This window comes from Taudactylus pleione, unplaced genomic scaffold (genome assembly GCF_031769625.1).
Source record: "Taudactylus pleione unplaced genomic scaffold, aTauple2 ptg000421l, whole genome shotgun sequence".
NCBI lineage: Eukaryota > Metazoa > Chordata > Amphibia > Anura > Myobatrachidae > Taudactylus > Taudactylus pleione.
Window position 1 is genome coordinate 1,092,501 of NW_028284823.1, and position 17,126 is coordinate 1,109,626.

Below are 17,126 nucleotides of genomic sequence, written 5' to 3' on the forward strand. Positions count from 1 at the left end.
ACACAGACGTGCCAGTGCATATCAAAGCCATTGCATGAATGTGCATAAATGATCCACTGCGATGCCCTACGCAGCCTAAGGCCTCATAGCGTGCGTGGAAGGTTAGCAATTCTGAGTACGGTCAGAGCTTGTGCAAGTGTGTGTGAGGCTGCGATGGTACCGATGGTTTTGCAGTCTTGCTGAACATTACGGATGTGTATAAGGTAAAGTGGGCGTCCTTATGTAGTGCAGCGGCGGTATAGCAATCGCAATGGATTAGCATACTATAGCAGTTGAACTGCGTGCGTAATCACTATTGCATTCGCAGTTGCGTTCCGTAGTGAATCAGGCCCACAGTTCTGAATGCATGGGATTTCTATGATTCCCTTGTACTTGTGTTTCCCCCCACAATATAGTTAATAGAATCACATTTAACCTTTGTGTAACATATTATTCCACCTTAACATATCCATATAGTAATTGTGTCCCACCAACATATGTAATACTGAATTACAGATTACTTTGCCTATTGAATGGAGACAATGGGGGAGATGTATCAAAGCTAGAGAGAGAGAGAGAAAGATAAAGTAACAACCAATCAGCTCCTGACATTTTTCAAACAGTGTGTAAAGGGACAGTTAGGGGGTAATTCAATTGTGTATACTGCGGCTTTTTCTTTTGGGCGTCCGATAGAGCAATTACAATTGTTGATCCATTTTGGAGTGAATAATCGCAGCTGCAGTTAGGGCGCGAGTTCTACATTTGAGCACCCAGAAGCACCGGGTTTAGTTGCGCAAAGCATATAAACCCATCTAAAGTACTGCTTTGGGTGCCCAAAGTGCAAACTTATCATACATTTCTCTAGCCACCTCGGGAGACTGCGAGCAGAAATGTGTGCGCAAATGCCTGCAACTATATGCGCCCAAACGGAGCAAACAATTGAATTGCTCCATCGGGTGCCCAAGAGAAATAGCCACAGTAAAAACAATGGAATTGGACACGGAGAAGCTGATTTGTTGGTACATTATCTCTCCCATTATCTCATGCAGCAATGATATATGGCCAGTGAGTCTCTAGCTGGTCCAGCTCTGGCTGAAAGACCATGATGGGACTTGTAGTTCCACAGCAGCTGACCTCTTAATTCCCTCTGTTGCATACAGCCTTAGTACCAGGCTGTGTACCATGCAGGGCCAGTATTAGGGGGATGGAGGCGTGAGGCTGGACCCACAGGCTCATTACCTGCTTGTACCGGGCGTACAGGTAGAGAAGCTGCTCTGTGCTCGCCACATGGGCCAGTTTCTGGGCGTGCTGAGCCGCCTGCTCAAAGTGACAGCAGAGCTGCTCCTCAGCCCGGTCCTCCAGCAGAAAGTCCCCGAGGTCCCCGCAGCCCCCCGAGCAGGCCTCTCCAGAGCTGGACTCCTCCAGCACCCCTGGGGTCGCCATGCCTGAGACTCACGCAGACACCCTCGGCATAGTCAGCACCGGGACCCGTGTGACGGACAGGCAGCCGCCGCTGTGTGAGAGCGGCGTGATTTATCCTCACACACAGTTCAGATGCTGAAAGATGACGTCCTGATGCCTAAACAGTCACCGAGCAGTGCGCATGCGCCACCATCTCTCCAAAGGGCCTCATACAGGGACACTGCGCGGTGCGCATGCGCCCCCAGCTCTCTCCAACAGCCCTCTCAAGAGACGTTGCGCATGCGCCGAAACTGATTCTGGCGCATGCGTACAATAACGGCACATCAGCGCCTGAGGTGGGGAAGGGGGTCATTATTAGATCCCACCCGCAGATATACGATGTAGGCGACCGATGTCATTATCGTAAAATAAGATCAATGTGTTTCGCTACTGACTTTTTTCGGTTGGGGAAACCAGAAAACGAAAGGGGCGGGTCTTACGCAAAATGGGGTTGGGTGTCCTCCAAAAGTGGGAGTGGGCTTATTTTGTCCCGCCCCCGACTCTTGGTCCCAGTGGTGTTGGGAAGTAATAGTATGCTTTTGTGCAGAGCAGTAACTAAGAATATAAGCACTGGGGAACCAACTAACTGCAACCAAATGAACCTAAAATATGTAGTCATTGCAAAGCTCCCAACTGTCCCAAATTTGTCAGGATAGTCCCGATTTTCGGACACAATGTTGAAAACAAACTCTCTGACCAGCGAGAGAATAAATGCCATGCGGATGCGATGCAAGACAAAGGGCCTGATTCAGAGCCACTCGTAAGCGGCCGCTCGTTCGCTCCGAGCAATGTTTGCCCAACTTTGCATGCGTACGGATCGTTAAAAGCATGCGCGAACCAGTCAGTGCGGCCGAAATTCATGTGCTCGCAAAATAGCGAATGCCTGATAATTTGAGTGACAGGATGAGGCGTATGTGGGTGGTAACAGGGGAAGGTGCTTGAAAACGGGGAGTGGAGATCCGATCGTAGGCGTGCTTAAAGGTCAAAACGGGCGTTTTATGGGTGTGCATAATTAAAACAGCAGCGTCATTGACCACGTCACTGGGTTATTTTTTAGCCAGACCTGCTAGCAAAATTGTGGTAGCAAAAACCAACCACAAGAATAGCGAGCAGCTCATACCCTGTTCGATGTACTCGATTAATCTAATAAATAGCGGACATGACGTAAGATGCGAGCGGCCAGGGGGCGTAGTTTCCCAAAAAACGACCGCAAGTTTTGTTCGCTCGTTCAGACCTAGAGGCGTGAACAGACCGCAAACAGCGAACGGTTCATTTGAATAGCCACCCCTATTTTCTGGACAAGCGAGCGCAAATAGCGACCGGCTCTGAATCAGGCCCAAAGCCCCATAACTTGTGGCCACACCCCTGTGATTCATGGCTACGCCTGTTTTTGGTGCATGTAAAAAGTCCTGATTGCCCACTCCCAAAAATTGGAAGTTATGCCATTGCAAAGCTAACCACTAATGGTGTAACCACCGCAAACGGCCAGACCCTGGCAGTACATGAAACTCCTTCCTAATGTCCATAGCAACTGGACGCCATGAGACATTGGAAATAAGCACGCAGTGGTAGAAACCATTGCAATCCCTGCATTGAGTGAAAAGGCATTTCTAACGACTCAAGAACATCGATGGTTGCCAACGATCGGTTTTCAATGTCCTTCACTACTGCACTGGGCACAACACTGTACATTGGCACCATCTTTGTGGTGGTGGTGGCCCTAATTTTTACTTGCCTACAAAGTTTTTACCTATTTCATCCTAACCCTAACCAATACACACATTCTGCACCCATATTTACTAATACCTCTCCAAGGTCCCGCGTAGGGTGTGTCTCAGCCCTGCACAAAACGCCGGAAAATGTCAGCCATGGCCATTTTCTCGGTGTATTGCGCATACGCAATGAGGATATCGCCGGGAAAATAGCGTGACCTGCGCATGCCAGTCTAGTGCCCAGAGTCTATTGCTACTGTGGTCAGAAGTCTGTCTGCTGCCGGCCGCCGGGGTGAGAGGAGAGGGCCCCGGATGGGGAATGCACAAGGGCCCCATCCTCTCTTAATATGCCCCTGAAAGGTGGCATTGTCATCCTAATAAAAAAACATTTTTTGTTTCCGTAGAACTACCGTAATGTAGGGAGCACAGAGTTATCGAGAACATCTCTATGACACTCACATCTCACAAATGACACTGCGGAGTCACATCGCTTATGTGAATGCACTGGGGTAGAACCTACAGCGTCACAATACTTGTATGAATATTACACTAGGGTATGACCTACAGCGTCACAATACGTGTATGAATATTACACTGGGGTATGACTCACAGTGTCACAATACTTGTATGAATATTACACTAGGGTATGACCTACAGCGTCACAATACTTGTATGAATATTACACTAGGGTATGACCTACAGCGTCACAATACGTGTAGGAATATTACACTAGGGTATGACCTACAGCGTCACAATATGTGTATGAATATTGCACTGCGGTGGGGCCGGCAGCGTCACAGATTACAATACCTGTAAGAATATTAGGTACTTGTGTACTTTACGGACTCATTGCAGAAAGAACCCAAGTGTCCTACACTCATTATTATTATCAATCATGGTAATATCTAAATCCCCTTCACGTAGAGGACCCTGACGTCATCAGCCAGTGTCCAGCGTCATTCCCAGTGCCCAGTGTGTCTAATGCTGCAGGGTGTGACTAGTGAATTGGGTGCGTGGTCTACACAGTGTGTGCCATGTGGTGTGGCTTGCACCATGGAGGACATATCTACAATCATAAGAAGCATGCACCACATGCTATTTTATATAAGACAACAAAAGAGCAGGAGAGGGTACCCGCAAATATTAAGAATCTCTCAATTGTATCTACAGGGGTCTACAGCAGCTATCAGAGATATATGTTGCAGTCTCCCATTTCTGATCGCAAAAGCAGTCCCCACAGGTTCTACGGCGGCTGCTTTACTGCCAAAGTTACCAAGCTACGGATGGTAATGCCATCCCAAGATTACGTTAGCCATTGCAGTCTATAGGCTACAGTCCGCAAAAGGTTCCGGGAGTGGAACCTGTAGGATTCCTCTCCTACACTCTCCACTCATGCATGTACGGTCTGCAGACTGCACATGCGCAGTAGCGAGTTCAGCCCCAGAAACTCAAAGTAAATAGATCGCTTAAGCTATAACTTTATTTTTACACATCACATGGACAGGCTCCTATCAGAACCCCTGTCTTTACATGTGACTCTTGATACATACTGGCGGTGTATCATTTATTGTTGCCATGATAAGTGGCAATAAGAAGTGTATAATTATCGGGTTTAAAATCCAATCATTAATAAATGGTCCTCATAGTTCATTATGTCTACATGTAGAGTATGTATATATAGATTATATACAGTGTGTGAAACACCGGATCTGCTCCCAAGGGATAGACCTTAGCTTAGCAGGAGAGGATCAGGGCCGATGGGAACACGGTAAGTATGGGGAAGGGATGGAATGGGGGCGAGATGGAGCGAGGTGATGTGGAGAGTGGAAGCAGAGTAGCAGGGGCAGGAGTGAAGTTAAGCGTTCGGTGACCTGGGGCAATGATCCATCTCGGTGCCCATCCCTCCCCAGTAGATAGTACATCAAAGTGCTCATCATACAATAGAGCATTGCAGTGTCCGCAATATAATACAGAGATCATTACATTGACCACAAAATAATATAGAGAACATCAGTAACCGCCATTCAGTATGCCAAGTGACCACCATACAATACAAAGAGCATTGTAATGACTGCAATATATTACAGACAACACCAATTGCCACCATAAAATACAGAGAATATGACAGCCACACAGCATGGTCCCTGGAATGGGATAAGTCTAACTGCAAGCTACTGGCAGACATAGATTATGTAGATAGATATAGTCAGTCAATGGAGGCGGCAGAGGGCAGTGACTGCCGTATATATAAACAGCAACACTCCAAGGAATTAGTAATAGTTAAAATGATATAATTAGACCATTGTCAAACACAGGCCAACGTTTTGGGGCACGCACGCCCCTTTGTCAAGGTGAGTATATATATATATATATATATATATATATATACTGTATATATGTCAGTGCTCAATTAATGGAACTCATTTAATATTTTTTAGATATCACAGGTTGTTTATGGATAGCATTCAATCAAATTAAAACTTAGATGTGCATACCATAGCTAGGTGCCAGTGGTCTCTCTGGGCCTGATTCAGAGCCGGACGCTCTGACCAGAGCGCTCGCTCTGAATCAGGGCCCTCCTCCATTAAAATGGAGCGTCCTCCTGGACGCTCGTATAGCTGTGGGTCACCACCCACAGCATATACGAGCGTCCAAGAAGATGGTCGCGATGGTCTTGACCATCGCGACCATCGGACTTGCGAGGGAAACCCTGCGGTCGGGTTTCCCAGCCACAAGCCCTGGAGTGATTTTGGCTCTATCAGAGCCAAAATCACTCCCACTGAAATCACTAGTGATGTCAGTGGGGCCGGCTTCAGACGGTAGGCGTTCCCATGGGAACGCCTCCGTCTGGCAGGCACGCCCCCGGCACGCCCACCAAAGGGGGCGTGCTGTCAATCAACATCGACAGCACGCCCCCTTTGGTGCGAGACCCGGAGCGATGGGAAGCCCGTCGCTCGCCGGGTCTCGTGCATGCGCACGACGGAGCTCCCTCCGTCGTGCGCATGCGCAGTGGGGAACATTGACCCACTTGCGAGCGTACTGCCGCTCGCGAGTGGGTCTGAATGACCCCCTCTGGTCAGTCATCTGACTCTGCTTGCTCTGGTGACCAGTCAGGCTCCTCACCCAGCCACCAGAGGAATGACTGATTAAACAGTATATGAGGCACATCTCCATTGTCTTCCTCCTGCCTTCATCTGCCCGACATACTTCATGATATTATTGCTGAACGAGTGTATATGCAGCTGCAGCTTCATCTGCGCCATTGTTAATCCAGTACTGTGAATATTACACTGCGGTACGTGCAGCAGCGTCACAGTGCTTATATGGATGCACTGGGGGGGCAGGCAGTGGCGTAACTAGGGCAGGGCGAGCGGAGCACGTGCCCTGGGCGCCGAGGGACTAGCAGCGCGCTGGGGCGCCGCTGGCCACGATGCCGGCCCGTCCTACTTACCCAGTGTAGTGCCGACTGCAGTGAGGGCCTGATTCAGACCCGCTCACGAGCGCTGACCGCTCGCAAGCGGGTGGATGTTGCCCAAGTGCGCATGCGCACGACGGAGGCGGCTCCATCGTGCGCATGCGCGAGACCCGAATAACGACGGCCAAGCCGTCGTTATGGGTCTCGCACCAAAGGGGGCGTGCTGTCGATGGTGAGTGACAGCACGCCCCCTTTGGTGGGCGTGCCGGGGGCGTGGCTGCCCAGACGGAGGTGTTTCCTTGGGAACGCCTACTGTCTGGGGCCGGCCCCACTGACATCACTAGTGATGTCAGTGGGAGTGCTTTTGGCTCTGATAGAGCCAAAAGCACTCCAGGGCTTGCGGCAGCGAGACCCTACCGCAGGGTCTCGTTGCAAGCCCGATGGTCGTGATGGTCTTGACCATTGCGACCATCATTTTGGCCACTCGCTATAGCTGTGGGGGGTCACCCACAGCTATGCGAGCGGCCAGGAGGCCACTCCAAAAAGGAGAAGGGACGGCCCTGATTCAGAGCGAGCGCTCTGTCAGAGCGTCCGGCTCTGAATCAGGGCCTGAGTGCGGTCAGCGATACACATTTGCACAGGACCAGCGCTAGGCTTCCCAGCGCCGGTCCTGTGCTGCACAGCCAAGCCCCTTCCCTCCCCCTGAGCGCTTGCCCAATAGCGCCATGCGGGGGATGGGAGGCGGGCTCATGCTGTGCATTCTAACACACACATCGCCGCCAGCGCGGCAGCGATGTGTGTGTTAACCAGCAGCTAATGAGAGTCAGACAGACTCTCACTGACTGCTGCAGCGCCCACTGCAAGAGCTGGTCTGGAGCTCACTCATGAGCTCCGCCTTCCGGCTCCTGCAGTGGGTAATGGGAGAGACGTCATGACGTCTTTCCCCTAATGCAGAGCGCGCCAGCCCGGGAGGGCTGACGTGCGGGTGGTGGCGGTGGGAGCAGGAGCGTGGATGCAGGTAAGTTTTATTTTATTTTTTTGCTGTGTATTTGGGGGGGGGGCACCTCTACTGGGGGCAGTAATTGGTGGGACTACTACTGGAGGCAGTAATCGGGGGGACTACTACTGGGGGCAGTAATCGAGGGGACTGCTACTGGGGGCAGAAATCGGGGGGACTACTACTGGGGGCAGTAATCGGGGGGACTTCTACTGGGGGTACCACTGGGGGGAACCTCTACAGGGGGCACTTATTGGGGGGACTACTACTGGAGGCACCACTGGGGGGACCTCTACTGGGGGCACTAATCAGGAGGACTACTACTGGGGGCACGCCATCAGGGACCACTACTGGGGAGACTACTACTGGGGGCACTATATAAAGGGCACTGCATAGGGGGGGACTACTACTGGGGACACTATATAAAAGGCACTGCATAGGGGGGACTACTACTTGGGGCACTATAGAAAGGGCATTGCACAGGGGGACCACTACTGGGGGCACTGCATGGGGGGGCTACTGCTACAGGAGGCACTATATAAGGGGCACTGCATAAGGGGGGTCTACTACTGGGGGCACTATATAAGGGACTTACTACTGGAGGCACAAGGGACACTGCACTGGGGGCACTAAATAGGGAGGACCTCTACAAGGGGCACTGGATAGTGGGGACCATAACTGGGGGGCTGCATAAAGAGGAATACTACTGGGGGCACTGTATAAGGGGCACAACTGGGGGCCTGCATAAGGAGGACAACTACTGGGGGCACTGTATAAGGGGAGCTGCATAAGGGGGACTACTACTGGGGGTTCTGTACAAGGGGCACTACTGTAGGCCTGCATAAGAGGGACCACTACTGGGGGCACTGCATAGGGCGGACTGTATAAGGACCACTACAGGGGATAAGGTGCATATGGAAAGGAATGTTAAGAGTGACGAGAAAGGGGTATATGTGTCCTGTTGACACGCCCCATTTTTAAGTGACCCCCGCCCTTTGTGACCACGCCCATTTTTTTTGCACATACGGGGGGGGGGGCTCCATTTTAAAATTTGCCCTGGGCTCCTAATACCCTAGTTACGCCACTTGGGGCAGGTATGGCCTATAGCGTCACAGTGCTTATATGGATATACCCGAGATATGGCAAAAAAATAAGGCCCTCATTCAGAGCCGCACGCTCTGAATGAGGGCCGCCCTCCATAATTATGGAGTGTCCTCCTGGACGCTCGTATAGCTGTGGGTCACCACCCACAGCCTATACGAGCGTGCAGTTTGATGGCCGCGATGGTCTTGACCATCGTGACCATCGCCACTGCAAGCCGGAGCCTGCGTTTGAGGTTTTCAACCGCAAGGCCCGGAGTGATTTTGGCTCTATCAGAGCCAAAATCACTCCCACTGACATCACTAGTGATGTCAGTGGGCCGGCTTCTGACGGTAGGCGTTCCCTTGGGAACGCCCCCGTCAGGGAGGCACGCCCCCGGCACGCCCCCGGCACGCCCACCAAAGGGGGCGTGCTGTCAATCAACATCGACAGCACGCCCCCTTTGATCAGACACAACGAGCGAAGGAAAGTCCTTCGCTCGTTGCGTCTGGCGCATGCGCACGACGGAGCTCCCGCCATCGTGCGCATGCGCAGTGCACAACATCGACCCACTTGCGAGCGGACAGCCGCTCGCGAGTGGGTCTGAAGCAGGCCCTAAATCTTAACTTTTTTCATAACTTTTTTTTTTTACTTTAATTGCCATTTTTTTTTCGCAGCCCATGGATGGACAGCACACCCCTGGATGGACAGCACACTGGATAGACAACACAGCCTCCCGGACAGAGCACAGCACACCCCTGGATGGGCAACTCAGCCTCGTGGACAAAGCACAGCACACTCCTGGAGGGGCAACACAGACCTTGGACAGAGCAAAGCACACACCTGTTTAGGACAACAGCCCCCTGGACAGAGCACAGTACACCCTTGCACACCTCTGTATTGGACAACACAGTAGCCCCCCCCCCCCCCTGGACGGAGCACAGCACAGCCCAACAGCCCGGAACTCAGCAAAGTAATGGCGCATCGTCAGCGACATCGCCCTTCGGGGCTGCATGCACCGGCAGGCACGATGTCGCTCCTGACATCAGCAAGCAGTGGCGGGCTGGGCCGCGGGGCAGGGTGCCATGTGCCCCTCGGGCCGCAGCGCCATGCGGGCCGCGGCCAGTCTGTGTCACTGTGACACAGCTGCTCCGCGCGTGTAGCGCTGACCAGCAGGGGCGTATCTACCCATTGGCCAGGATGGCACACGCCAGGGGCGCTGGCCGTGAAGGGGCGCCATCTGGTGGTGCCACCCGTGGACAAGGGGTAGATGTTTAGGTCCCCTCCACCACCCAGCGCCCGCAGCCCACACAGATACTTACCGTGTGGCTGCGGCAGGCTCCTCAGTAAGAGCAGCAATGCGTCGCGTGTGACGTCATGACGTCACACACGCCTTGTGTAATAAAAACTCTATGAATCATTTGCTCGTACCACTACCAGCCGCCGGCAATCAGCAGCGGCTGCCAGTGGTACGAACAAATGATTCATAAAGTTTTTTCTTACACAAGACGCAGGTGATGTCATGCTGTCACGTGCGCCGCATTGCTGCTCTTACTGAGGAGCCTGCCGAAGCCACACAACAGCGGGAAGATACAGCGCTGCAGCGGGAGCCAGCCGGAGAGGGAGCCAGCGTGGTGATGAGGTAAGTACTGGGCGCGGGGGGCACTGCACAACGGGCACTACTATTTTAGGGGACCTGCATATTGGTCAAAACGACAGGGGGCACTGCATAAGGGGCGCTGTATATGGGGCAAAAACTACTGGGGGCACTACTTTAGCAGCACTGAATAAGGGGCACTACTTTAGGGGGACCTGCATATGGGTCAAAACGACAGGGGGCACTGCATGAGGGGCGCTGCATATGGGGCAAAACTACTGGGGGCACTACTTTAGGGGCACTGCATATGGGGGCACTACAAGGGGGGGGCTACTACTGGGGGCATTACAAGGGAGGGAATAATCCTGGGGGCACTACAATGGGGGGGACTACTATACATAACTAAAAATGGGAGTGTATCTCACATATATATATATATACATATATATATAGGGAGAGAGATATTTGGAAATCCCCCCTAAAAATCCTGCGTTTGCCCCTGCCTGGGGACACAGAATGTAATTATTCAGAAAATATGGAGGGAGGGGGGCGGCAGTCCATTACTTTGCCAGGGGCGCACAGACCCCTAGATACACCCCTGCTGACCAGACAGAGAGTCTGATTCAGAGCCGCTCGTAAGCGGCCACTCGTTCGCTCCGAGCGATGTTCGTACATCTGCGCATGTGTATGGGTCGTAATGCGCATGCGCCAACCAGTCAGTGTGGTCGGAAATCGTGTGTTCGCAAAATAGCGAGTGCCTGCTAATTTGAGTGACAGGTTGAGGCGTTTGTGGGTGGCAACAGGGGAAGGTGCTTGAAAACGGGGAGTGGAGATCCGAACGCAGGCGTGCCAAACGGTCAAAACGGGCGTTTTAAGGGTGTGCATAATTAACAAAGCAGCGTCATCGGCCACGTCACTTGGTTGTCTCTTAGCCTGAACTGTTCGCATGATTGCGGTAGGGAAATCCAACCACAAGCACTGCGAGCAGTTCAGACGCCTTTCGATGTACTCGATTAATCTAATAAATAGCGGAGATGACGTATGATGCTAACGGCCAGGGGGCGTCCTTACAAAATAGCGAGCGCATGTTTCGTTCGCTCACTCAGACATAGAGCTGTCAACAGACCGCAAAGAGCGAGCGCTCAATTTAAATAGCCGACCCCTTTTTCTGGACGAACGAGCGCAAATAGCGTCCGGCTCTGAATCAGGCCCAGAGTTCGGTCAGCGCTACACAGTGGCAAACACACAACCACCAGCGCCAGCAGCTGTGTGTTTGTTTCAGCAGCTGATGAGAGTCTGTCAGACTCTCATCGGCTGCTGCTGCTCCCACTGCGGGAGCCATCTTCCGTCTCCCGCAGTGGGTAATGGGAGAGACGACATGACGTCATGACGTCTCTCCCATAATGCAAAGTAGCCCGGGAGGACAGACGGAGGAGATGATAGCAGCGGCGGGACCAGGAGCGGGGTTTCAGGTAAGTGTTTTTTTTTTTTTAATTACGTGTTTCTCTACTGGGGGGGTACTACTACTGGGGGCACTACAAGGGGGATTACTACTGGGGGCACTACAAGGGGGGGACTACTACTGGGGGCACTACAAGGGGGGGGCTACTACTGGGGGCATTACAAGGGAGGGAATAATCCTGGGGGCACTACAATGGGGGGGACTACTACTGGGGGCACTACAAGGGGGGGATTACTACTGGGGGCATTACAAGGGGGGGACTACTACTGGGGGCACTACAAGGGGGATTACTACTGGGGGCATTACAAGGGGGGATTACTACTGGGAGCACTACAAGGGGGAGGACTACTACTGAGGGCACAACAAGGGGGGGATTCCTACTGGGGGCATTACAAGTGGGGGGACTACTACTGGGGGCACTACAAAGGGAGACTACTACTGGGGGCATTACAAGGGGGATTACTACTGGGGGCATTACAAGGGGGGATTACTACTGGGGGCACTACAAGGGGGAGGACTACTAGGGGCACTACAAGGGGGAGAGCACTACTGGGGGCACTGCAAGGGGGGACTACTACTGGGGGCACAACAAGGGGGGATTAGTACTGGGGGCACTACAAGGGGGGGCTACTACTGGGGGCACTACAAGCTACAAGGGGGGGACTACTACTGGGGGCACTGCATAGGGGGTACCACTACTGGGGGCACTATATAAGGGGCTTACTACTGGGGGCACAAGGGGCACTGCACAGGGGGGACCACTACTGGGGGCACTGTATAAGGGGCACTTCAAAGGAGGATCACTACTAGGGGCACTACTGGTGGCCTGCATAAGGGGGTCCTCTCCTGGGGCACAGGGGGCACTGCATATGGGCACCACTGCAGGGGGCTGCCCCATATGTTTATTTTTACTTTACATTAATTCCGTATGAAGCCGCCTCCTCCCTGGAACACTTGAGAGGGGGGGGGCGCCGAAGCACGCAAGTGCTCCGGGCCACCCTGGCTACACGCTACTCCTCTGCCAGGGCCACCTGCATGCATTTGCCCCCCAGGATAAAAATTGCCAGCCAGCCCCTGTCAGCAAGTGTGTATGCACTTGCCGATGCTGGGACCCCCGCTGGATCTCATCGCACAGGTCGGCTGGATATGTGTACCCAACTTTACACATGTTTAAGAACAGGGACAATCTAAAAGAGTTGCACATGCATATACATATGCTTGTGAAAGGGGCATGGTATAAAAGATAAACAGTTAAAAGATCGACTATGTCTAGATAGACACTAGATGTTAGACAGGCAATAGGTCGTCTGGGACAAAAGGTCGTCAGGGACAAAAGGTCGAGATTAATGGTCGACATGGTAGAAAGTTGACAGGTACAAATGATCGACACAATATTTTCTTTTTCTAACCCTAATCTTCACACTAACCCTCCCCTTGGTGCCTAACCATAATCCTCCTTCCTGGTGCCTAACCCTAGCCGTCGGGGGTAAGTGCCTGGCCCTAACCGTCCCTTCTAGTGCCTAACCCTCCAGTCAGTGCCTAACGTTAACCCTCCCTCCTGGTGCCTAACCCTAACAGTTGGGGTAAGTGCCTAACCCTCCGGTAAGTACCTAACCCCCCAAAAAACAAACAAACATGTGTCGACCATTTGTGTGTCAACCATTTGCGTGTCGGCCTTTTGTCCATGGCAACCATTTGTATCGGTCTACCTTCTTCCATGTTGACCTATAGTGTGTCGACCTGTTGTTCCTGTTGCCCTTTTGAACAGTAGTTGACTCAAGTATGTGTCAAAATTACACTGACCTTGTAACTCTGACACAGCGACAGATGACTGTCAAGGCTGGAGACTCTGGGGTGCACGGGAGAGAGCTAGGCACCGGTTCGCTGGTGGTTAGGGAGGTTTGGAGTACAGATGGTCTTATAAAACTCTTCCTCATAGATGTTACAATAATAGAATATGCAGCAGGACAGTATAAGCAAAGAGATATGTTAAAAATAATAAATGCAGTCAGCACTGTAATATCAGTGGAGCCGGACTGGGACCCGACTTGGTACACATGATGGAACTGGAGTGAGACTGGACTTGGAATATACAATGAAGCCGGAGTGGAACCAGACTTGGAGTATGGACATGAGCCAGAGTGGGACCAGACTTGGAGTATGGAGTGGAGCCGGAATGGAACCAGACTTGGAGCATGGGACCTCATTCAGAGCCGCTCGCAAAATGCGAGCGCTCGCTCTGAATGAGGGTGGCCGCATCTTAAAAATGATCCGGCCTCCTGGCCGCTTGCTAGGCTGTGGGTTACCATGGGTAACCAAGACCATCGCGACCATCGGGTTTTGCGACGAGATCCTTGAGGTAGGGTCTCGTCTGAGCCCCAGAGAGCTTTCGGCTCTAATAGAGCCGGAAGCTCTCCCACTGACATCACTGGTGATATCAGTGGGGCCGCCCACAAACGGCAGGCGTTCGCTTGGAAACGCCTCCGTTTGTGAAGCCACCCCCCCGCCACGCCTACAAAACGGGTCGAGCTGTCGATCAACATCGACAGCCGTCCCTTTTGTACTGAGCCACGGAGCGAGAGAATTTCTCGCTCCGGGGCTTGCGCATGCGCTGTGCGGCCCCTGCGCATGCTCACAGCCAAACATCGACCCGCTTGCGAGTGGGTCTGAATGAGACCCATAGGCTGAAGCCGGATGGGACCGTACTTGGATAATATACTGAAGCCGGAATGGGACCGGACGGAGCATAGACTGGAGCCGGAGTGGGACCGGACTTCGAGGTTACACTGGAACCAGGGTAGGATTAGTCAAAGCCTCTAAGACAACTAGCATGGGAGCTGGAGCTAAGGACAAGTATCAGCATTGAAACTCAGGCACTGAATGCTGTCAGGACCAGGAATACATACTCTGTGAACCACAGGGATTGGCTGATGCAGTCAGGTGGACGTCGGCCTGGCTATCACTGGAGACTTAGCGGTCAACTGCCTGGAACCAATATAGCGGCGCCCAGTGTCCGGAGCCAGCGGGGATGCTGTCAGAGCCCCGAGCTCCTTGTAACCACCACCACACTGGGAACCCATCAGAAATGCACTCGGCTGGTCAGGAGCCGCAATGGCCACGCCCAGTGTCCAGAGCCGGAGGGCACCCTGCCGGAGCTCTGGGGCCCTGGAACCACCACCATGCTGGGAACCTATTGACAGTGCACTCCGAGAGCCCCCAGGCCATTACTCCAGCCAAGACAGAGCAGCATGACCGAGGGTAAACACGGTTTCTGACAATGACATAGGAAGTTCCTTCCAGATTTTCTGGCTATGAAGAAGACCTCATGCATGAGATGATAGTACTCATTATATATTTTCCAAAACAAAATATGTAATCCTTCAAGCAAATATGCCAGTCAGAAAAACTAATCATTTCCTAATCAACCAATAGTTGACATTGGCCCTCATTCAGAGCCGTTCGCTATTTGCGTTCGTTCGTTCAAAAACAAGGGGTGGCTATGTAAATGATCCGTTCGCACATTGCAGTCTGTTCACACCTCTAAGTCTGAACGAGCGAGCAAACAATACGCTCTATTATTTCTTAAAAACGCCCCCTGGCCGTTCGCACCATACGTCATGTCCGCTATTTATTAGATTAATCGAGTACATCGAACAGGATATGAACTGCTCGCTATTCTTGTGGTTGGTTTTTTCAACCGCTATTTTGCGAGCAGTTCTGAGTTAAAAAAAACCAAGTGACGTGGTCATTGACGCTGCTATATTAATTATGCACACCCATAAAACACCCGTTTTGACCTTTAAGCACGCCTGCGAACGGATCTCCACTCCCCGTTTTCAAGCACCTTCCCCTGTTACCACCCACATACGCCTCATTCTGTCACTCAAAATAGCAGGCACTCGCTATATTGCATACAAATGTTTTTCGGCCGCACTGACTGGTTCGCGCATGCGTACTAAAAACCGTACGCATGCGCAGATGTGCGAACATCGCTCGGAACGAGCGTACTGCCGCTAGCGAGTGGCTCTGAATGAGGGCCATTGTCTTTACAGTAGAACTGCAGGTCCCAGCAAGTCTCCCCTGCATGATGGTACTTGGAGAACCACAAGTACCAGCATGCGGAGCATTAAGGGCCCTCTGGTACTTGTAGTTCACCTGTAAAGAAATGTTTTAAATAAACATAATACACACACACACCGTGAAAGTAAAGTTTTAATACATACATACACACTCACACATACTCACCTACATTACCTGGATTGGTCCGCTTCTCCCCGTAGACATCCATGTTCTTGGTAAAACAACAAAATGAATAAACACGAACCACGAACTAGGTAACAACCACGATGGTTGTTACCTCCCGAATGAAGAGCTCAGACACGTCTCTTACCTTTGTAGAGCCGTATCTGAGCGTTCATTGGCTGAGAGGTCAGCACCCGCCTCTCTCGGCCAATGAACGGCTCCCTCCATTGAAGTCAATGGAGAGCTGCAGGGTTATTAAAGTTTATTCTGCGGTTCCCACCATTGCGTTTTTGGAAGCAGCTGCTGTGTGTAAATATGCTAATGCTGTAGGTGGCGTCTTGTGCAAATAGATGTCTCCTGCAAACTTTTGTGATCTGCTGCTGTGTCTGAGAACACAGCCATCGGATCATCTGCGAAAACATCAGCCATCTGAGTAATCCTCAGCTTCCCTAGGATGGCCGGTGTTATCACTCTGCCAGCGCCAGGAAATCTGGAGAAAGACTTGTCAAATTCAAGGAAGTGGAGACCCTTCCAATGGTAAAAATGACAATATCCTGAAGAGGATTTGGAAGACAATACTGTGTGCACTATGTAGATAAAAGCTCACAGTTTTATCAGTCCAGCTAATATTACGAGCATGCAGCAAGACTAACAGCATACCTAAGACAACTGGAAAATGTGAATATCTGACCAGACCCAGAACAAAGAATTCCAGAGTTTCCATGGTGACAAGACCAGGAGCATTATCTTGCTAATCTCCTGAGAAACTGCTAGCTCCTTATTGATGAGTGGAAGTAGGTGTTCCTCAAGAATCTCTTCAAAGTTTTCAACAGGCACTGACTCAATGAGCTGGCACCTGGAAGATTTTATTAAGTACTGTAATTATAAAGGTAATAAGGCATATGATTGGCTATTGCTAGTGTAGCAGGGCCGAGTGTACCAGTGCCTCACTCACTCAGGGTGTACTCACCCTGCTACTAGGCATCCTCACCTTCCACGCCTGGAGGGATGGGGTGCCTTGGATCGGAGGAAGCCCCGGGCATCAGAATGGGCTGGGATCCGGAGGGATCCCAGCCCCGTTCGAGGGTGTGGCGGGGCCCCTCAGCAGGCAGGGCGGCGGGCCAGGATCGGTCGCATCCGCCGCTGCTTCACGTGCGTGATGGCAAGCCTGAATCCTGGTG

The 17,126-nt window shown here is 51.9% G+C and overlaps 1 protein-coding gene across 1 annotated transcript in view; it reads right to left on the reverse strand.

The window, feature by feature from the left end:
- Positions 1-1,599, reverse strand: part of ACBD6 (acyl-CoA binding domain containing 6) — an 85,651-nt gene extending 84,052 nt beyond the window's left edge. Inside the window, exon 1 of the mRNA XM_088447136.1 lies at positions 1,219-1,599. Within this exon, the coding sequence (XP_088303262.1) occupies positions 1,219-1,422 (204 nt within the window). The 5' untranslated portion in view covers positions 1,423-1,599. The remainder of the gene's footprint in view (positions 1-1,218) is intronic.
- Between the last annotated feature and the right edge of the window lie 15,527 nt (positions 1,600-17,126).